Here is a 23,215-nt window from a genome sequence, read left to right on the forward strand (position 1 = left end):
CTGCTTTCGAATGGTTTCACTGGCCTGCATAGGCACAGAGTCCATTCCAAATCCTTCTCTGTCCTCGGCTATCTTTCTCAGCCCTGCTTCTTTTTCCTGACACTAGTCTACATTGCAACTACCCCCCTCCCTCCGCTCCGCCACTGATGGCAGATACTTCAGTCACCACAGCCCTTGCACGCTCAAATTCTCTTCCTAGGCCTCTTCACCGTGCTACCTCTCCAACTGCCAAAAAAGCCTCCAGAAAATCGACTCCTTTCCATTGTGCCTTTGGTCAATCCCCACCCCGCCCCTCACCCCCGCCCCCAAACTCCTGCTTGTGATCCACCGCTGCGCCTGTACAGCACCTTGGGACATTTTATCGTGTGAAAGGTGCTATATAAATATAAGTTGTTCATAAGCATGTCATTGACAGTGCCACTGTAAGGTTACTGAATTGCTTTACAGGATGGATGGCTGTTTCCAAGGTCGTGGCTGAAACAGGGAATCAAAGTCTCTTCCGCCAACAGTTTATTCCAAAGGTACTGGCTCCTAACCACCAGCGTTCTGAGCACATAGACATGAAAGAAATGCCAGATTTTTATATTATGTGAGTTCGTTCCGCCTTTATGATGTGTTTTATAGCCACCTCCTTAAGTCTTTGTCCTTCGTCAGATTTATAGAGACGGAGCAGCTATTTTTAAAGGAGTGCATTTTTTCTGGCGTTCACTGATTTTTATAAATCACACGTATTTGCAAATTAAACATGTATGGCACTCGTTCAAAGTGGTGGTGGAACCAATGTTAAACTTCTAGCGCTAATTGAATAGAATAGGAGATACTCATTCTGCCTCTGTGAAATACGATTCTGCTCTCAATAGCCTGACAGGGTAATTCATGAACAAAGTCATAAGGGAGTCACGGTCAGCCCCATGAGTGGCAATAAAAATCAGGTGGAACCACTCAGTTCTGCATGAATCACACTCACAGGCATTTTGGAGATTTCAAACAATTACTTTGACAAGGACTTTGTTCATAGGAAGGATGTCAAGGCCTTGGTGAGGGTGCAGAGGAGATTTACTGGAATGGTACCAGGGATGAAAGACTTCAGTTATAGAGAGAGAGGCTGGAGAGACTGCAGTCGTTTTCCTTAGAGCAGGGAGAAGGTCAAGGGGAGATTTGATAGAGCTGTTCAAAATCTTGAATGGTTTTGATAGAGTAACTAAGAAGAAACTGTTTCCAGTGGCAGGAGGGTCGGTAACCAGAGGGCACAGATTTAAGGTAATTGGCAAAAGAACCAGAGGCGAGATGAGGAAACCTTTTACACAGCGAGTTATTATGATCTGGAATGCACTTCCTGAAAGGGCGGTGGAAGCAGATTCAATAATAACTCTCAAAAGGCAATTTAATAAATACTTGTGAAAGAAAACATTGCTGGGCTGTGGGGAAAGAGCAGGGGGAATGGGACTAATTTGGAAAGCTCTTTCAAAGAGCCGGCACAGGCACGATGGGCCGAATGGCCATCCTTCTGTGCTGTACCATTCGATGATGACTCTATGATTTATTAAAATTGGAAAAAATGAAGAAAACTGTCTCACGCCATAACTTACTATCTGAAAATATTTGCACAGTTGTTACCACTCGCAATAAGAGTTTGTGAATGTAACAATCAGGCCCTGAAATCACACTGTGAGATGTCGAGGTACACTGCCTGAAATTCCTCTCCTCACTACTTTAGCAGAGGCACAACTCATTTATTTCAAAAGAATTGGTGCCTCCATTAAAATAATGCAGACAGGAATTTCAGCCAAATTCATTAGCGATCACACGCCAGTGTCCCAGAGCATCCATTCTCGGGGCCAACATTTCTAATTAGGAGATCGATTGAGAACGTAGGATTAGCATTTAAAAGGGGAAAGAGAAATGAATGGTGTTTACCTTGCCCACGTATAGTGGGTCTGTGCCTGTATACTCCTCCAGCACAAAGAACTGGTTCCACACCCAGCCCCGTTTCACCCGCCTGTGTGCCTCCCCTGGCTTTCCTGTTGGGAGGTGGGACCCTGACACCGACGACGAAGGATCTGATTGACTTGTTCCGCCAAGGCATAGGCACAGTGTCATTATCACGAGAGAATGCCAGAACCTCCTGTCTCTCGGCTTCATTTTTCACTCCGGAGAGAACCTTGACAGAAGCACAGGCACTGTTCCACTTGGCTTGGCAGCAATAGCCTCCGGCAGTGTTGTCAGTCTGGAGTCCGCAGATAATAAATCTGTTGCCAGTTGGTCTGAAGAAGCTTGCGACTGCAGAGTAAACTTTACTGAAGAAATGGTGTAATGGACACCTAGTACAGATAAAGACAAGAGCCGCTGTCAGTTAACCGCTTCACCAACCTGTGTCATTTTGTTTAACATGTTGAAAGACAAGATTCCAAAGGTGTCTAAGACAAATAATGAGACCGTTTCTTCAGTTAAGCACAAGGCACAGGATACATGAACATGGCATTACGTTGGTTAAAATAAGAACACATTACAGAATATGGACATTATGCTGAATAGACTTAGCTTTGCATGTCTGGATATCTAAATTGTTTTTGGTGTCCATTTTATAGAAAGAAAGACTTGCATTTTGATAGCACCTTTCACAACCACCAGACGTCTCAAAGCGCTTTACAGCCAATGAAGTATTTTTGAAGTGGAGTCACTGTTGTAATGTAGGAAACGCAGCAGCCAATTTGCACACAGCAAGCTCCCACAAACAGCAATGTGAAAATGACCAGATACAGGAAACTTTGTGTTATCCGGAGGCTAAATGTCCGGCAAGCTCGAGCCACCGGCAAAAATCAGGAGCTGTTTTAGTTTTTTTTTCTTCTCGTGGCTTTTTTTTCAACAGTCAGGCTCTGCAAAATCTCTGTAGCTTAGTAACAGCTTCAGAGACACTTCCAAGGTACAGGCCGACTGTTTAGAAGCTGTTGCTAAGCAACAGTGTTTGTTGTCAGATACGGAGATGAAAAGCTCCGTATGCTTCAACATTAACGTTGGTGTGTTCGGCAGTTTTGAGGGAACGGCAACAGCTCAGTCCCGTCGGTGCCGGATAGCACAAAGTTTCCTGTAATCTGTTTTAGTTATGTTGGTTGAGGGATGAATATTGGTCCCAGGACACTGGGGATAACTCACCTGCTCTTCTTCGAAATAGTGCCATGGGATCTTTCACGTCCACCTGAGAGAGCAGACGGGGACCTCGGTTTAACGTCTCATCTGAAAGACAGCTCCCTCAGCACTGCAGTGTCAGCCTAGCTTTATGTGCTCAAGTCTCTGGAGTGGGACTTGAACTCTACAACCTTCTGACCCAGAGGTGAGAGTGCTACCCACTGAGCCACAGCTGACTCCTTACATTGCTTCAAAGTCACTTCTCAAACCAAATTAGAACAATTTTGACCTATTTGTGTTTGGGTTTCAGGGTACCTCAAATCCAAATAGGATTGGGATTTTCTTGACTAAGAACTGGCCCCCATTCAGGCCTGAGTTAAAATTACGGTCGGGTCTCAATGATGTCATTGGGCCGCAACATGCATATGTAAAGAAGGACCCTGTTGGCTCCGGGCGTGTGTCCTTGCTGCCTGCTCAGGAGAGCAGGTTAAAATCGCAGATGTTGCGATCATGGCGGGTTTCAGACAGGTAATAACCAGGGCAACTTTAACTGCCCACCTGCCAGGTTTTCTGTTGAGTGAGTAGGGTTAAAATCACCCCCAGCTTTACAGATCCTGAATTTCGGTATATTTTGCACGCCCCCAAGTCCAAACTCTTGAATAATTATTTACATATCTTCTTCCTTATTATTATATACATTTTTTGTCCTGGATTTCTGTACATCTGTCTGTGGGAGGCTCAGTATGCTAAACAATTCTATCTTGTTCTTTTGAACCCATTGTACTCTCAATTGAGATAGCAAAGATTAAATTCAGAGCCCCAGACTTTTGGACAACAGGCTTATTTCTTAAAGCAAGCTCTTCCTATGGATTTGTGCTGTACGAGTTTGCTATTCTGAACTTATAGTGTGGCTGTATTTACCTCACTGCTGGTGAGACTTGAACGCAGTCAAGCCATTTACAACATTTCCTTGAAAATGAGCTACAACATAGCAGAGAGGGAACCAACCCATGAGTGCATTGTGTTTCTACTGCGCTGTTAAAAGGAATAAAAGAGGATCACCAAGGAGCTTTGCAACAATAACAGGAAACACAAGCCTCTTAGACTTGAACCCAGTCTTTATCATCTTTAGAAGAGTGCTCTTAACTGCACTTTTGCACAATCTAAAAAAGAATCGCTCCTGTCTCCGGAAAAACACCATTGTGTGCCGCTCTGCCCCATCAGCACATTCCGTTTGGCGCTGATCTCGGTGACACTGTTGCACTTTGCCGATCAATGGGGGGGGGGGGTCACTCAATTGCTTAAATAGGGTAGAGGCTGGCTCTCTCTGCTGTTATTTTGCAGGCACAGCACAGTTCAATTCAATCGTAGATTTATAGACCCATGCGGATCTACAGTGCCAACAGTTCCAGATAGAATCAGAGAATCATGCAGCACAGAAGGAGGCCATTCAGCCCACCGCGCCTCTTTGGTAGAGCTATCCAATTAGTCCCGTAGCCCTGCAAATTTTTCCCCTTCAAGCATTTATCCAATTCCCTTTTTGAAAGTTGCTATTCAATCAGCTCCCATCACCCTTTCAGGCAATGCTTTCCGGATCATAACAATTCGCTTTGTAAAATCATTTTTCCTCATGACACCTCTGGTTCTTTAGCCAATTGCCTTCAATCTGTGTCCTCTGGTTACCGCCCTTCTGCCATGCCACTGGAAACAGTTTCGCCTCTGTCAAAACCCTTCATGACTTTGAACACCTCTATTAAATTTCCTCTTAACCTTCTCTGCTCCAAGGAGAACAACCCTAGCTTCTCTAGTTATGCACATTAAAGAATGCAGGTGATGCAGGAATGGCATATTCCATAACCCACCCCAGGAAATCATAGAATCATACAGCACAGAAGGAGGCCATTCAGCCTATCATATCTGTGCCGGCTCTTTGAAAGAGCCGTCCAATTAGTCCCACTCCCCCTGCTCTTTCCCCACAGCCCTGCAATTTTTTTTCCCCTTTGAGTATTTATCGAATTCCCTCTGTGTGAGTTTAGCTAATCAATAGCTACTTACATGACTGTTATATGTCAATACTTTCAAAGATTTTTAGGATTATCTTTATCTCCCATTTGCACGTGTCAGATTCCCGACAAATTCCCTGATGCAGGAATATGGCTCAGGGTATTTAGAGTGATGCTGAAAAATGTACTTGTGGCCCTGGCTAAATCTGTTGAAAATTCCTCACCAACATCAATAAATCCTCATTAATCCTTGAACTTACATGAGGAGCGCATAATATCCAGTGGCAGTCTCCCTCGTGTCAATGTGTTTGTCAAAGCACCAGTGGCCTTCCAGTGTGCTGGTTGTTATAAATCTCATCATCATGAAGAAACTACTCATGAAATAACACTGAATGGCCAGCTGGTGGCGCCGTCCAAGGAGTATAAATACTCGGGCGTGGGCCCAGCTTGCCCAGGGACATTTTGTAAGATAGGAACTAGTGAAGTACAACTAGACCTCCATGTTCTGAAACAAGTTGATTAAAGCCTTGCTTTCTACTCAAACCAAGTGTGTAGTGAGTTTTATTACATCACTGGTGAGTTAGCCACTCCTAGGCAAAGACTTTTCTCAAAAATCTTTAAATTTGTGATATACTTGGCAGAGACATGGACAAACATGACACTGTGATGTCTCTAACTATTGCAACAAACAACCTAGTAACTGTTACAATTCGCACGTGTTTGGATAGAAAAATCAATAGATATATTGTAGTCATCCTAACTAGCACCAACTCCAAAGGAACCACAAAATGAAGAAGACTGAAGAATAAATCAGAGGATCAGAGAAACTTACAGCACGGGAGGAGGCCATTTGGCCCGTCGTGCCTGTGCCGGCTCGTTGAATCATCCCCGCTTTTTGTCCGTAACCCTGTGAGCTCCTCGTCCTCCAGGACCCGTCCAATTCCCTTTGAAAATCATTGATGGAATCAGCTTCCACCACCTGTTCATGTAGCATGTTGCAGTGTCAGCTGTGGCTCAGTTCACCTCAGAGTCAGAAGGTTGTGGGTTCAAGCCGCACTCCAGAGACTTGAGTGCAAAAATTCTAGGCTGAAACTCCAGTGCAGTGCTGAGGGGGTGCTGCACCGTCAGAGGTGCCGATTCTCAGATGAGATATTAAACCGAGGCCACGTCTGCTCTCCTAAGTGGACGTAAAAGATCCCATGTCACTATTTTGAAGAAGAGCAGGGGAGTTATCCCCGGTGTCCTGGCCAATATTTATGGCTCAATCAACAGATTATCTGGTCATTATCCTATCGCTGTTTGTGGGATCTTGCTGTGTGCAAATTGGCTGCCGAGTTTCCTACATTACAACAATGACTACACTTCAAAAGTACTTCATTGGCTGTAAGGCACTGTAGAAATGCAAGTCTTTCTTTCAGATCCTGATACCTCAGGTGGTAGAAAGAAAACGGGGAATTACATGCCGGGAAGCCTGACATCGGTTGTGTGGAAAATGCTAGAGTCCATTATAAAAGATGTAATAGCAGAGCACTTGGAAAACAGTGACAGGATCGGACAAAGTCAACATGGATTTACAAAAGGTAAATCGTGCTTAAATAATCTACTGGAATTTTTTGAGGATGTAACTAGTAAAATAGATGAGGGAGAACCAGTGGATGTGGTGTATTTGGACTTTCAGAAGGCTTTCGATAAGGTCTCGCATAAGAGATTAGCGTGTAAAGTTAAGGCACATGGGATTGGGGGCAAGGTATTGACTTGGATAGAGAACTGGTTGGCAGACAGAAAGCAAAGAGTTGGAATAAACGGGTCTTTTTCCGAATGGCAGGCAGTGACTAGTGGGGTACCGCAGGGATCGGTCCTTGGACCCCAGCTATTCACCATATATATTAATGATCTAGACAAGGGAACTAGAAGTAATATCTCCAAATTTGCAGACGACACAAAGCTGGGTGGGCGTGTGTGCTGTGAGGAGGATGCCAAGAAACTACAGGATGATTTGGACAGGTTGGGTGATTGGGCAGAAGCATGGCTGATGCAATATAACGTGGATAAATGTGAGGTTATCCACTTTGGTGGCAAAAACAGGAAGGCAGATTATTATCTGAATGGCAATAGATTGGGAGAAGGGGAAGTGCAACAAGACCTGGGTGTCCTTGTGCACCAGTCGCTGAAGATAAGCATGCAGGTGCAGCAGGCGGTTAAGAAGGCCAATGGTATGTTGGCCTTCGTAGCAAGAGGGTTCGAGTACAGGAACAAGGATGTCTTGCTGCAGTTGTACAGGGCCTTGGTGAGACCACATCTTGAGTATTGTGTGCAGTTTTGGTCACCTTATCTGAGGAAGGATGTTCTTGCCATGGAAGGAGTTCAGCGAAGATTCACCAGGCTGATACCTGGGATGGCAGGAATGATGTATGAGGAGAGATTGGAACGATTGGGCTTGTATTTGCTGGAGTTTAGAAGAATGAGAGGGGATCTCATTGAAACTTATAAAATTCTGACAGGACGGCAGCACGGTGGCATAGTGGTTAGCACTGTTGCCTCACAGCGCCAGGGACCCGGGTTCGAATCCGGCCTCGGGCGACTGTCTGTGTGGAGTTTGCACATTCTCCCCGTGTTTGCGTGGGTTTCCTCCGGGTGCTCCGGTTTCCTCCCACAGTCCAAAGATGTGCGGGTTAGGTTGATTGGCTATGATAAATTGACCCTTAGTGTTAGGGGGATTAAATACGTGGGGTTACGGGGATCGGGTGGAATATGTGTCGGTGCAGGCTCGATGGGCCGAAATGGCCTCTATCTGCACTGTGGGGTTTCTGTGATTCTGTGATTCTGTGACTAGACAGACTAGATGCAGGAAGGATGTTCCCGATGGTCGGGGAGTCCAGAACCAGGGGTCACAGTCTACGGATAAGGGGAAGGCCATTTAGGACAGAAATGAGGAGGAATTTCTTCACCCAGAGAGTGGTGAACCTGTGGAATTCTCTACCACAGAAGGCAGTAGAGGCCAATACATTAAATATATTCAAGAAGGAGTTGGATATATTTGTTAAGGCTAAAGGGATCAAGGGATATGGGGAGAAGGCAGGGACAGGGTACTGAATTTGGATGATCAGCCATGATCTCATTGAATGGCGGAGCAGGCTCGAGGGGCCGAATGGCCGACTCCTGCTCCTATCTTCTATGTTTCTATGTTTCTATGAGTGAAAAACAGTTCTCCTCACCTCCCCTCTATAGATCTTTTGCCAATGAGATATGTATAGGTTCGGCATGTTTCAGTGGTTCTTCAAAGGGCCCCTTTTATCTAGTAGCGTTTATCTACTGTAGATTTAGGTCCTTGTGTTGCAGTTTATATTTCACTTCAAATTTTGAGCTACCATTTTCCAGCAGTATTAAATCATTGGACTGTTACAGGTGCTACAGTGTAGAATTGCCTTTAGTTTTACAGAGCTGAATTTCATTGTTTTGCAATGTTAATATTATGAGGGAATGCAATCAAATAATCACCCAAGGCTGCTTTCACCTTTACTCTTGGCAAGCTCTACCCCATCCATTGTGGATGATTTTGACTTTGGGTGATAATATAAAACAGGCGATATCAATTCAGTTCAAAGGAAAAGGACATGCATTTATATAGCGCCTTTCATGACCTCAGCACGTGTCAAAGCGCTTTACGGCCAATTAAGTACATTTGAAGTGTAGTCACTGTTGTAATGTAGGAAACGCGACAGCCAATTTGCGCACAGCAAGCTCCCGCAAACAGCAATGTGATAATGACCAGATAATCTGTTTTTAGTGATCTTGATTGAGGGATAAATATTGGCCAGGACACCAGGGAGGACTCCCCTGCTCTTCTTCGACATAGTGCCATGATATCTTTTACATCCACCTGAGAGGGCAGACGGGGCCTCGGTTTAACTTCTCATCCGAAAGACAGCACCTCCGACAGTGCATAACTTCCTCAGTACTGGCACTGGGAGTGTCAGCCTGGATTATGGGCTCAAGTCTTAATTTATACATCTCTCATTGAAAATCGGGAAAGAGGGAGAACGGGCAGCTGAATCGATAGTGCCCGTTTTACACTATTACCCGATGACAAAATTACAGTATTCCCTGGAATACACGTGCCTTATCATTTTACTTCCTGTATACAATATATTGAATTTGTCCAAATTGAACTGCACCTGCCACTGGACCAGTCTAAGTCTAATCCCTTTTCGAGCTCTTGGCTGCCTCCTCTGACGTAACATCTTCATTACAGCTCTGAATTTCCACAGGGTTCTCCCAATCTCTCACCGCAACTTCAGCAGAAGATTGGTGGACATCCCGGTGAATCGGTTCAAATGGCCATTTTTAGCGGTTGCTTTTCAGGGGTTACAGCGATCTTCTGCCAGTGAACCTTCGAAGAGATTCCAGGCATACTTCTTTACAGAAATGGTGACCAACACCTGGCACTAGTTGCTAAGAAGGGTTTTTTTTGAGGGCAGGGCACTGGACTGATTTAAGAAAGACCTTTCTGTGGTGCAGTAAAATGAGCTGAAGAACCTTCTTCATCTGAACCTGCCTTGCGATCTTGTGATGTACTCGAGATGATGTTCCGTGGAACTTACCATTTTTGTAGCCACCATCTTGTCTTTCTAGATTAATTTTAATTGCTTTTAGTAGTTTAAATGTTTCTAATTAAGTCTATAAAGGACTTCTGGAACAAAAGAACCACATTATTAAAAACTTAGCATTGGGCTGGATCTTGCTGGAAAAATAACAGTGTGCTAAAGATGCATACCATTATTAAGGCGCAAATCAGCCAGCAAGTTCAGGGGATTAAGAGATACGCCATGAGTTGTGAACCTCCAGAACTTGCTGCTCGATTTCCGCCGCTTCCCATTTACTTCACTCGCCGCAGGAAGTTAAGACTGGCACTTAACAGCGTAAGCACGGTTTTAACGACATGATAATTGTTAATGCAATGCCAATCAACCTCTCGCCCAGAAAGTGAACAATTTAAAATATTTGACTCTCATTCCTGTATGTAGTAACTTGTGAGAGATTTAAAATATATCAAATTTTAAATTTATAATTTACTTTCTTGCTTTTCCTTTCCGTCTCTTTTTCTCTCTCTCTTAATCCAATCTTCTTTTCCCTCTCTTTATTTCTCTTTCTGTACCTGATTTGACTCTAATTCACCATATTTCCTTTTCCGTCATTCCTCGGTTTCTTCTCAATCCTTCAATCTCATTGGTTAAGGAGATAGACTGTTGGTCCCATTATTCACTAAGGTCCCAGATGCCCCGTTGCCCTCGCACGACCCCATTATCAGCTCGCACTCCCAGCAAGTTAAGGCGGAAAAAAATATCAAGCTGAAGGGTGAGGGAAAAAGTCTAACGGGGCACACCGTGAGTTATTTTTTTATTCGTTTCATGGGATGTGGGCATCGCTGGCAAGGCCAGCATTTATTGCCCGTCCCTAATTGCCCTTGAGTAGGTGGTGGTGAGCCACCTTCTTGAACCTGCAGTCCGTGTGGTGAAGGTACTCCCACAGTACTGTTAGGGAGGGAGTCCTAGGATTTTGACCCAGCGACGATGAAGGAACGGCCGATATATTTCCAAGTCAGGATGGTGTGTGACTTGGAGGGGAACTTGGAGGTGGTGGTGTTCCAATGCGCCTGCTGCCCTTGTCCTTCTAGGTGGTAGAGATCGCGAGTTTGGGAAATGCTGTCAAAGAAGCCTTGGCGAGTTGCTGCAGATACCCCACTCCAGCAAGATCTAGCCTGTTAGCTTCATTTTGATGCTTTTTCCTTCAGGCATGTCTGACAAAAGAGATAGTTGGCCCTTGATGCTTCATAATCAGTAAAGTACTGGTGGAGGGCTGCATATACTATTAGACCCAGTTAGCTGCAGCTATCTTGCTTATGAGAATTCGTTCTTTCCTTCCCAATGCTACAATGCATTTCTCTCCATCGTTTCCAAGGTTGCTGCTATTCCCCTATCAAAGCTGTAGCTATTCTTCTTCTTGTCTCAATTGCCCTTCCAATGCTGTGTTTGTTCTTCCTGTGGTTCTTTCCCTCTGTAATGTATCCTATATTGTATGCAATGGCCTACTTTTGCTAATTTTGCTGACTTCGGCGGATCCGTGGCGGGTGACGTCGGTGGCGGGTCCCGACCCCGCTCCTGGCTCCATCGCACTCTGTGAAATGAATTTCTGTTGATGGGGTTTGTTAAGCCCCGCCCAGCGCGTTTCTCAACCAACTAGAGGAAGCGGGTCTGGTGACGTCATTTGATTCATTTTGACAGTTGTGCTGTCAGTGTTCTACAGCATTGAGGTGCTGCAAACACTGACAATCACTGCACAAAGGTGCACGGTTGCACCCAGGCTCTCCCATGACCCCCTGCATATACTTATGGAGGGAGTCACAGCACGCAGGGAAGTCCTCCTCCCTTCTAATGGGCGAAAGAGACCTCCCCGGGAGATCAACACAGCCTGGTTGCACATTACACAGGAGGGCACAAGCAGGGATGTGGTCAGGAGGACCTGGGTGAAGTGCCGCAAACCTTTCAATGATCTCAGTAGATCACGAAATGTTACTGCAAAGCCACACTCAACCTCATCCTGCTGTGCCACTCATCACATCCCCAACACTCTGCCTTCCCTACCCTACTCCTGCACATCCTTACTCACACCAACTTACCTTGCACCTCCACCCATCCCTCTCTATCTACATTATCACTTCCCCCATCTCACTAGCCACCCCTCACACTCACCTTCATCCTAGTGCAATCATACCAACTAACAACACACAAGGGTAGGCATTTGTGTGTTTTATGCAATATTCATGTAAAGTTTCTGTTAATGTGCTGTCAAACATTGAAACCTATATTTTCACCACTTTGCGTTCTTGGACAGATTTGTGTGCACCATTGGAAGTGGCTTAGTGAGTTGCAGTGAATGGTGAGAAACGGTACCCCCCGCAATGGCGACGAGTGTGAAAGGAATGGATTGGGTATTGTACGGATGCTTTATGGTGCTGGTGTGGGGTGGTGCCAACCCGGCGCATCATGTGGCAGCAATGATGTACAAAGTCAAGTGAAGTAAATCTGGCCATGGTGGTGCCATTCCTGGCTTCACAGGCAGCAATGTGGTCGGGTGCTGATGCCCTGTGTCCTGTGCAGCATCAGGTGATTGCGGAGAACGTTGTTGGTGTTGTTGTTGGTGCTGCTGGTGTGCCTGGTGCTGTTGGTGTTGGGGCTGATCGTGGTGGGATTCTGAGGACCAAGGTGAGAGAGTATAAAGGGCACCCATGTTGCTGGAATAGATGGCGAATGAAGTAGCGATGACAGAAGCGATCTGTCAATGGTGGGAAAGGTAATGAGGTCAGACTGGATGGAGACTTGTGTAAAGACTTGCAGCATGGCAAACCTGTTGTGGAAATGCAGAGGAAGAGCTTGTGACTGCGGGAAGATATTTTTGTAAGGTGGGAGCTTTTACTTTACATTTGAAGCTGTGAACTCAACTGCTGATTCAATGGTCACTGAACTCCTGCCTCAGCTTGACAGATGTGGTTCACGACCAGTGTGGACCACATGGATGAGCTGTCAAATGCAAAAGGTAAGCTGAAAATCACTCCTAAGTGGCTCTAGACAAGCCACGAATTCGCTGAATTGGGTCCCCAGCCCTGCGAGTCGGGTCTGCTCAGTGCTGACAGATGCGACATTGGGAACGGCGTGTGGCAGCGGGTTTACAGCGGGGTCCCGACCCACTGTGAAAAAAAAACACTTTCCCATCTGACCTGCCACAGATCGCGCCCGCTGACACCCCGCAAAATTCCGGCCGACCAATATTTAAAAACAAATTCAAATGGAACAGCATGTGGAATATGTGCTGAGTCACGAATTGGGAAGCAGAACCAAAGTCCGTACTTGTGATTTCCCACACGCTGGGCTTCCCAGCTTGGCAACACTGTCAGCCAAGTCTGGTGCACGTCTCCCAAGCCATTCTGGTGCACTTCCTCGTGGCTGGTTCAAAAACAGAGCCCTGGCAGACGGCTGCATTCCCGCCCACCCTCTCAACTGGAGTTTTGTCTATCGAATGAAGAGACCTGGGAGACAGGATGAGGTAGAAGTAGCTTTCAAAAGTCAACAGTAAAAGAATCACAAAACTGATCGCCTTTGAGATGCTGATGCGCAAAGGGATTCGATCATTTGAATCCTTGTGTTCCTACTTAAGCATTTTTAATGGTTCATGGATTTTGTTGTTGACAGTGCAGCATGTTAGTGCCCCAGTGTGTTTTACTTCCTAAGGTTACTTTTGTGTTTCTTAGTTTGATGTTTTTACATTTCTTTTGAGTTAGACACCTGGGTGTCCTTGTGCACCAGTCACAAAGGTAAGCATGCAGGTGCAGCAGGTGGTTAGGAAGGCAAATGGTATGTTAGCCTTCGTAGCGAGAGGGATTGAGTACAGGAACAAGGATGTCTTGCTGCAGTTGTACAGGGCCTTGGTGAGACAACACCTTGAGTATTGTGTGCAGTTTTGGTCGCCTTATCTGAGGAAGGATGTTCTTGCCATGGAGGGAGTGCAGCAAAGATTCACCAGGCTGATACCTGGGATGGCAGGAATGACGTATGAGGAGAGATTGGGTCGATTGGGCTTATACTCGTTGGAGTTTAGAAGAATGAGAGGGGATCTCAATGAAACTTATAAAATTTTAACAGGACTAGACAGACTAGATGCAGGAAGGATGTTCCCGATGGCGGGGGAGTCCAGAACCAGGGGTCACAGTCTAAGGATAAGGGGTAAGCCATTTAGGACTGAGATGAGGAGGAATTTCTTCACCCAGAGAGTGGTGAACCTGTGGAATTCTCTACCACAGAAGGCAGTAGAGGCCAATTCATTAAATATATTCAAGAAGGAGTTGGATATATTTCTTAAGGCTAAAGGGATCAAAGGATATGGGGAGAAGGCAGGGACAGGGTACTGAGTTTCGATGATCAGCCATGATCTCATTGAATGGTGGAGCAGGCTCGAGGGGCCGAATGGCCTACTCCTGCTCCTATCTTCAATGTTTCTATATTTCTATGAAACGTTGGCATTAATTGTCTTCTTCTTTCTCTTTGCTGCCTAATGACACATGAGGCAACCCATTACTTCCACTGCTTTTTACTACAAGCAGATTGCCCTCTGGGTTTCTCTGTAAGAAGATTTTTTTTTGTGCGGACAGGACTTTAGTCTGGCATGGGGGACCGGCTCGATGCGATGTGGGGTCACCACTCCGCTCCCATCGGATGCGAGCGCCCCTCTGGAGGTCAACGCAGTATTCAGAGGTCAGGACTCGTGACCCCGCTCACCAGAGCTGTCTGGAGTGGGCGAGAATGCTACCACTGAACCGAGGCTCACTCCTCACTGATTGCCTGGGTAAATAGAAATACTTGTGTCAATCAGAGCCACACTGGGAGGGTTAGTATTTGCATGAGCACCCTTCCTATTCTGCTTTGTCTGCCAGTGTCACTGTTACTGTTTAAGTAGCCAACAGTGGCAAGCTGGAGAGGGTGTTTTGAGCTGAAACAAGGTTCAATGTGGCGTGTTACCTGCAATGAATACAAATATTTTTGCAGCTGCATCAAGCAACATAAAACCACTTTCTTGGGCACTCAAGTGAGCATACACCTTCCAATTGATGTTAGTCATGCCACAACTAACTGAAATATAAGGCTTCAAACATATTTGCTACGGGAATGGAGACTCATGTCTCTGTCTCTTCACTATCTGGTGCTGCTGCCAATATTCCTGTGACGGTTGCAGTTTGTCTGCCATGGAGTAGTGTTGGGCGGGAAGCCAGAAAGGGGGGGGGGAACTTATATATCACGGTGACAAGTATGACCACATGTTAATGTGTCTCAACTGACTGCTAACCAAAGGGAAAATCAGGTCCATGCGCATGGTGCATTTTGGTAGGAAGAATAAGGAGGGCACATACTCCTTGGAAAATAAGAGTTTAAATGGAGTGAGGAGCAAATGGACCTAGGGGTACAGATATACAAATCACTAAAAGTAGCAACATAGGTTAACAACATAAGAACATAAGAATTAGGAGCAGAAATAAGAATTAGGAGCAGGAGTCGGCCATTCGGCCCCTCGAGCCTGCTCCGCCATTCAATAAAATCATGACTGATCTTCTACCTCAACTCCACTTTCCTGCACAATCCCCATATCCCTTGATTCCATTAATATCCAAAAATCTATCAATCTCTGACAGAGCCTCCACAGCCCTCTGGGGCAGAGAATTCCAAAGATTCACCACCCTCTGAGTGAAGAAATTTCTCAGTCCTAAATGGCCAACCCCTTATACAGAGACTGTGACCCCTGGTTCTAGACTCTCCAGCCAGGGGAAACATCCTCCCTGCATTTACCCTGTCAAGCCCTGTAAGAATGTTGTATGTTCCAATGAGATCACCTCTCACTCTTCTAAACTCTAGAGAATATAGGTCTAGTCTACTCAATTTCTCCTCATAGGACAATCATCCCATCCCAGGAATCAGTCTGGTGAACCTTCGTTGCACTCCCTCTATGACAAGTAGATCCTTCCTTAGGTAAGGAGACCAAAACTGTACACAATACTCCAGGTGTGGTCTCACCAGGGCCCTATATAATTGCAGTAAGACGTCTTTACTCTTATACTCAAATTTTCTTGTAACAAAGGCCAACATACCATTTGCTTTCCTAATTGCTTGCTGTACCTGCATGTTAACTTTCAGTGATTCGTGTACAAGGACACCCAGGTCCCTCTGAACACCAACATTTCCCAATCTTTCATCATTTAAAAAATACTCTGCTTTTCTATTTTACCTACCAAAGTGGATAACTTCACATTTCTCCACATTATATTCCATTTGCCATGTTCTTGCCCACTCGCTTAATAAGGCCATAAAAAAGCAAACAAAGTGCTGGGGTTAATTTTTAGAGGGATAGAATTGAAAAGCAGAGAGATTATGTTAAACTTGTACAGACCTTTGGTTGGACCACATTTGGAGTACTGTGCACAGTTCTGGTCTCCAAATTTAAAAAAAATATAGAGGCACTGGAGATGGTGCAAAAAGGATTTACAAGGATGATACCAGAACTGAGAGGGTATAACTATGAGGATAGATTGAACAGGCTGGGGCTCTTTCCTCTAGAAAAGAGAAGACTGAGGGGTGACCTGATAGAGGTCTTTAAGTTTATGAAGGGTTTGATAGGGTAGATGTAGAGAAGATGTTTCCACTTGTGGGGGAGACCAGAACTAGGGGTCATAAATATAAGGTAGTCACTAATAAATCCAATAGGGAATTCAGGAGAAACTTCTTCACCCAGAGAGTGGTTGGAATAGAAACATAGAAACATAGAAGATAGGAGCAGGAGTAGGCCATTCGGCCCCTCGAGCCTGCTCCGCCATTCAATGAGATCATGGCTGATCATCCAAATTCAGTACCCTGTCCCTGCCTTCTCCCCATATCCCCTGATCCCTTTAGCCTCAAGAAATATATCCAACTCTTTCTTGAATATATTTAATGAACTGGCCTCCACCGCCCTCTGTGGCAGAGAATTCCACAGGTTCACCACTCTCTGGGTGAAGAAATTCCTCCTCATTTCAGTCCTAAATGGCTTACCCCTTATCCTTAGACTATGACCCCTGGTTCTGGACTCCCCGGCCATCAGAAACATCCTTTCTGCATCTAGTCTGTCCAGACCTGACAGAATTTTATAGGTTTCGATGAGATCCCCTCTCAATTTTCTAAACTCCAGTGAGTATAAGCCCAATTGACACAATCTCTCCTCGTACGTCATTCCTGCCATCCCAGGTATCAGCCTGGTGAATCTTCGCTGCACTCCCTCCATGGCAAGAACGTCCTTCCTCAGGTAAGGTGACCAAAACTGCACACAGTACTCAAGATGCGGACTCACCAAGGCCCTGTACAACTGCAGCAAGACATCCTTGTTCTTGTACTCGAACCCTCTCGCTACGAAGGCCAACATACCATTTGCCTTCTTAACCACCTGCTGCACCTGCATGCTTACCTGTGGAACTCGCTACCACAGGGAGTGGCTGAGGCAAAAAGCATAGATGCATTTAAGGGGAAGCTCGATAAACACATGAGGGAGAAAGGAATAGAAGGATATGCTGATGGGGTGAGATGAAGTTGGGGTAGGAGGAGGCTCATATGGAGCATAAACACCAGCATGGACCAGATAGGCTGAATGGCCTGTTTCTGTGCCGTACATTCTACATAGGTCTGAAATCAATGATAAACTAAGCAGGCTCCTCTTTCACCAACAACACAGTAGAAACGCTTCCAGCCCCATCACCAATCATCAAAATAGTCATCATGATTCTCTTGTAAGTGTGATGGATTGAAGTGGGTGGCTAAGATTCCTTAACCCTCAAAATGTGAAAAATACCTGTTTTTAACATAATGTTGGAAACAGCATTCGGGAGAGTAATTCCATTCAAATCCCCCCTTAGCCGTGTATGACTTACACTTTGCATCGTTAAATCAAAAATTAATGTTGATATATGCAATGGCTTATGTATAAACCACTAATGATCTTTTTTTTTAAATATCATCCTTCCCTTTGGAAATTATTCACAAAACAAAAAAGGTTGATAGTGTAGATTTTTAAAAAGTGAAAAAAAAAATCCCAAGGTCACTGAATGCAAATCTGATAAGGAAGGTGACCAGATAATATTCATCTGTTCATATTATGATAAGCAGGCATTACTTTACTGCAGTCTCATTAGAGATTACTCGGTGACAATGCCTCAGGAAATAATGTTCAGGGACCACCTATTGTGACAAGGCCCCAATGTGTTTGAAGAAAGGTAGATTGAAGATTTTTTCTCTCTCCAAATGTGGTTTTCTCTTTGTACCTTCAAGCCTTTGTGGATGTTAACTCACTGAACACTAAAATCACCAACCCCCCCCCCCCCCGCCCCCCCACCTTGCAGTTTATCAAATCTGGATCAGAGCACAAAACCTGCCAATGCTGGAAACCTGAAACAGAAACAGGAAAATCTCTGGAAATACACAGACAGCATCTGAACGAGACAATCCCACACAAAACGTTCATTTATCTTCCTGGTTCAGATCCCAGGCATCCTCTGAGCTGCGAAAGGAGAAACAAAGAGCCGGCAAGGGCACGATGGGCCGAACGGCCTCTTTCTGTGCTGTATGATTCCACCATTCGATGAGACCAATTAGTCAGAAAGTCCGTCAGATTCAGCGACAGTTTCTTGTCTTCTTACAGTGAAGATTATAAGAGGACATGAATGAGTTTCACGGTGCAAAAGGCCAAAAAAAAAATCACTTCTTCATGAATTATAAAACTGTAAAACTGAGATTCACCACTTTCCCCCAAAGAATACAAGAGAGGCTAAAACCTGGGTACACCTGACAATTAAAATGTTGACTTAAGAAACATACAGGGATTGAATTTATTTTCTTTGAACAAAAACTTCTTTGAGGAGCAGAAGAAAGGGGGCCTCTGTCTATTATTGTGGCAATGTCAAAAACATCGCATTGTCACTTAATAGCAAAGCAGTTTCAAGTCAAGTTTGCTTTAAACCTACTGTTCCGTCAAAAAAAATAATGACCCCAGAGGGAATACCGATACGCAGAAATTATTTTGTGTTCTCTTTTTTGCAGGTGTTTGTGTAATAGTATATGGCAATATTTTCATTTTATTCTACATCAGATGGATATCGCGAACATAATGCGACTGCCAATATTTGCGTGTCACAGCTCACAGAGAATATTCAGTTCTAATGGAGCAGTGAATATGCCTCAGTCTTGTTACTGAAGGAAGGCCGGGTCGCTATCATTTGAGTGAAGGCAGCTGTGTTTATTTGCCTGACTTAGCGCTATGTTTAAGAGACTAATTCCGAGGGTTTCACTGTGCCCTCTCGCTGTGCCTAGTCACATTTCGTTCCCCGTGTTGGCTACTGCTGTGGCAAGTCAAGACAGAAGGCATGGGCAGAGTACAGCTAGACTGGCTGCGAGTCAGTGTGATCAAACACGATTAACTCCACCGCCCCCACCCCCCCCCCCCCCCCCTACCAGATGACACAACACCACTCGGGCTGCAGGCTCCTGCCGTTAACTGCCCTAAGTATTCACTTAGGAGCATTTTAAATGGACTGAACATACTGTAGTGTGCATCTGCAGTTCACACACACACACACACAAAAAAAGGGCAAAACAGCTCCCAACATATGGCATTGTAATAAGTGCTGGGCTACATTAGCTTCTGAACTCCCCAGATAAAGGGCTTGTGAAGACAACAGATACAAACTGGGAACACAGAAGAGCTACATGTAGATTAATACCAGCAAAAGACTCAGAGAGGTGCTAAAGAAATTGGTTCGCAATATTCCACGACTGGACACAGGGGATATTATTATTTAATTTCATAAGTTGCCTTTGTTTTATGGTTTAGCTCATGCCCATCTAAAAAGGGGGCCACTTTTGTTTGATGACACTGGGGTACACCAGTGCCTCCTTACGGCCTTATTAGAAAAAGCACTGAAATGCAATATCTCTGGCTGTGCAAAAAATATCATCCATATTTACACAGGGATTTCTTTTTAACCCTTTTATTATTTCCATTCCCATTGAGTTAACAACCCATATCAATGCAGCTCTGATCAGTCAGGGTGCTGGCACTGCCCACCTGCCGATCCCTCCACAGATTCCCCCTCTCCCGGTGCCAATCTTTACTTGTCCTGTCATTGCACCACCTTGAGAGATGTTAAAAAAAAAACCACTCTCTTCTCACTGTTGTTCTCCTTACTTCCCAAATGGCCGAACCCTGACTGGAAAAATTTTCCGCTAGGGAAACATCAAGTTAAAAAATATCAGCAGTGACTGGTGTTCAGACTCAGGTCTCTCTGTCCGGGATCTAATAACGTTGCAGCCTATTAAGCCAATTTTGAATATAAAACGTGGGGATTTCTTATTTATTTAAGGTGTGGAGATGCCGGAGTTGGACTGGGGTGGACAAATGTAAAAAGTCACACAACACCAGGTTATAGTCCAACAGCTTTATTTGAAGTCACAAGCTTTCGGAGCGCTGCTCCTTCGTCAGCTGACTTCACCTGACGAAGGAGCAGCGCTCCGAAAGCTTGTGACTTCAAATAAAGCTGTTGGACTATAACCTGGTGTTGTGTGACTTCTTACAATTATTTTTTTAAGGCATGGCTAAAGGTCATTTGGTCCAAATAAACCCATCTCTTATAGAGTTATAGAATCATACAGCGCAGAAGGAGGCCATTCAGCCCATCAAGTCTGTGCCAGCTCTTTGAGAGAGAGCCAACTAGTCCTACTCCCCCTCTCTTTATTGTCCTGCAAATTTTTCCTTTTCACGTTTATATCCAATTAAAGTTACTATTGAATCTGCTTCCACCGCCCTTTCAGGCAGCGCATTCCAGATCACAACAACTCGCTGCATAAAAAAATATTCTCCTAATTTCCCCCTCCCCTCCCCCCCCCCCCCGGTTATTTTGCCAATCATCTTAAATCTGTGTCCTCTGGTTACTGACCCTCCTGCCACTGGAAACAGTTTCTCCCCAACTACTCAAACAAAAACACTTCAGAATTTTGAACACCTCTATCAAATCTCCCCTTAACCTTCTCTGCTCTAAGGAGAACAATTCCATTTATTCTCTTTACCAACCAACACCACCGTCCCACCACATCTCCTTAGTTCCCCTTCTTTCTCCAGGAGGTGCATCCAATTGTCTTTTGAATCCATTGATAAGGTCTCCATCAATACATTTCCTGGTTACTTATTCCTCAACGTTATGGGGTCCTCTTTTTGTTTGAACCCAAAAAAAAACAATTGGACTGTGAATAAACAAAAGTTCAACTAAATCTTAACAAATCAAATTAAAATGTGGTTTTCCAGGTTGATGATGCACTCCATCAACGTTATGGGGTAGGTTTGCGACTTACTGTCCGGGTGCAACACTGGTGTTTCCGATCAGCTGCCCCGTTATAAAACCGGCGTGATTTTCATTCCCATCAACAGGCATGTGCTGATGCAGCTCACCGGTTCGGGCCGGCCTAACTCTGGCCAGAGTCCGGAAGCTGATCCGGCTGGGAAAAAGATGGAGGAGGGGGGTTGTGATGGTGGAGGGGGTTGTGATGGTGGAGGGGGTTGTGATGGTGGAGGGGGTTGTGATGGTGGAGGGCGTTGTGATGGTGAAGGCGTTGAGTGCAGGCTGGCAGTGACCTACATTATTCTTGTGTAACCTGGAGGAGCGATCATTCCTGCTCCTCCTGGTGCCGCCCCCTCCTCCCCCCACCCCAAAAAATAGCCCTTACCTTTTCGAACCTCTTCCGCTGTACTGCCAGGTTGTTCTAATCACAGCGTCCACACATGGCCAGTTAAAATGCCATCAGTTCCTATGAACATCATGGGACCCTGGTTGTCATAGATTAACGAGGCTCTCGTCTGACTGAGGCCGCCCAGAGGAAGGCCCTGGGGAAAATAGCGGCAGAGCTGGTACATCCACCACCTCCATTTAACTCCCTGTTTCCCTCGTGTGGAAGGAGTTAAAAGCTCTCCCCCGCACCCCCAACCACTCCCGAGATCATCCTCGTTACTTATCTCTACACTCCCTCAAGCATCTCTTTCTTAATTAGAGGCTGTGACATTCAGCACAAGTTTATACCTTTCTCACATTGAATTCTATGAAACAATATGAATAAATTGTACAACTCAAAATATAATATCCTTCCTATGATTAGATTACCAGAACTGCAGATGGGGGTCTGGCAAACATGTTATAAAGCAAAACTATGATTTGTACTCTTTCCCTCAAGTATTGCTATCAGAATCTTACTTGCTTTTGTCACTGTAGCTGAGCACTGTCTTATTTTATTAATCATTATGGATTTATCCACTCAAGGTCTCTACCCTGATCGTTGTAGCTCTGTTTCATTTGATGCACACTTCCTTCCTTAGTTTCTTGCTTCCATACGAAGTACTTTACCCTACATTTAACTGCATCTGCCACCTATTGGCCCTGGTTATCTCAACAACGTTTCTCATTATCTGCCTGCCTCCTATTTTGGTATAATCTGCAAACTTGGATATTTTGCCGACTTGTACTTTTGTCCAAGTGATTGTTATTAAGTATTAAAAATAGTAAAGATCCCAAGACCAATCTCTGGCTTGCCGAATAACTTCTTCGCAGCCGGAGGAGTTTCCCCTGACAAAGGCAATTTTTTATCTATCACTGTGCTTGAACACCTGTTCTGCATCTCTATACAACTGCCATTAATCACTGATGTGGCACCTTGACAAAGTCCTTCTGCAATTCCAAGTATATAATACTAGCTGAACTTCTTCTGTTTAACATTTCTCTTGTATCTTTAAGAAATGTTAAGGTGTTAGTTAAACGTGATCTCGTTTTCCTGAATCCATGCTGGCTGTTGTTAACAAGTTATACTTTGCCAAGTGTTCACAGCCCAAGTGCATCCCCTATCAATACAATCTTATGACCATTCTCATATATACAAAGCATGCGGATCCTTTGCTTTATAAATAGAGGCATAGAGTATCAAAGTAAGGAAGTATAACTCGCTGGTTAGATCTCAGTTAGAGTATTTTGTCCAGTTCTGGGCACCACACTTTAAAAAGGATGTCAAGGCCTTGGAGAGGGTGCAGAGGAGATTTACTAGAATGGAACCAGGGATGAGGGGCTTCGGTTATGTGGAGAGATGAGAGAAACTGGGATTCTTCTCCTTAGTACAAAGAAAGTTAAGCGGAAATTTAATAGAGGTGTTCAAAATCATGAGGGGTTTTGATAGAGGAAATCGGGAAAAACTGTTTCCACCGGCAGGGGGGTCGGTAACCAGAGGACACAGCTTTAAGATGATTGGCAAAAACGCGGGGGGGGGGGGGGGGGAGATTAGGAGTTTTTTTTTCACAAAGCCTGTCTTTATGATCTGGAATGCACTGCTAGAAAGGGTGTTGGAAGCAGATTCAATAGTAACTTTCAAAAGTGAATTGGATCAATACTTAAAAAGGAAAAAAGATTGCAGGGCTGCAGGGAAAGAGCGGGGGAG

The 23,215-nt window shown here is 44.8% G+C and overlaps 1 protein-coding gene across 1 annotated transcript in view; it reads right to left on the bottom strand.

The window, feature by feature from the left end:
- Positions 1 to 23,215, bottom strand: part of cdh7a (cadherin 7a) — a 157,806-nt gene that overhangs the window by 132,428 nt on the left and 2,163 nt on the right. Inside the window, exon 2 of the mRNA XM_085992296.1 lies at positions 1,918 to 2,321. Coding sequence (XP_085848422.1) covers positions 1,918 to 2,142 — 225 coding nt within the window. The 5' untranslated portion in view covers positions 2,143 to 2,321. The remainder of the gene's footprint in view (positions 1 to 1,917; positions 2,322 to 23,215) is intronic.

The sequence above is a fragment of the Somniosus microcephalus genome, chromosome 7 (genome assembly GCF_052327205.1).
Source record: "Somniosus microcephalus isolate GS21.2 chromosome 7, FLI_Smic_1.0, whole genome shotgun sequence".
Classification (NCBI taxonomy): Eukaryota; Metazoa; Chordata; class Chondrichthyes; order Squaliformes; family Somniosidae; genus Somniosus; species Somniosus microcephalus.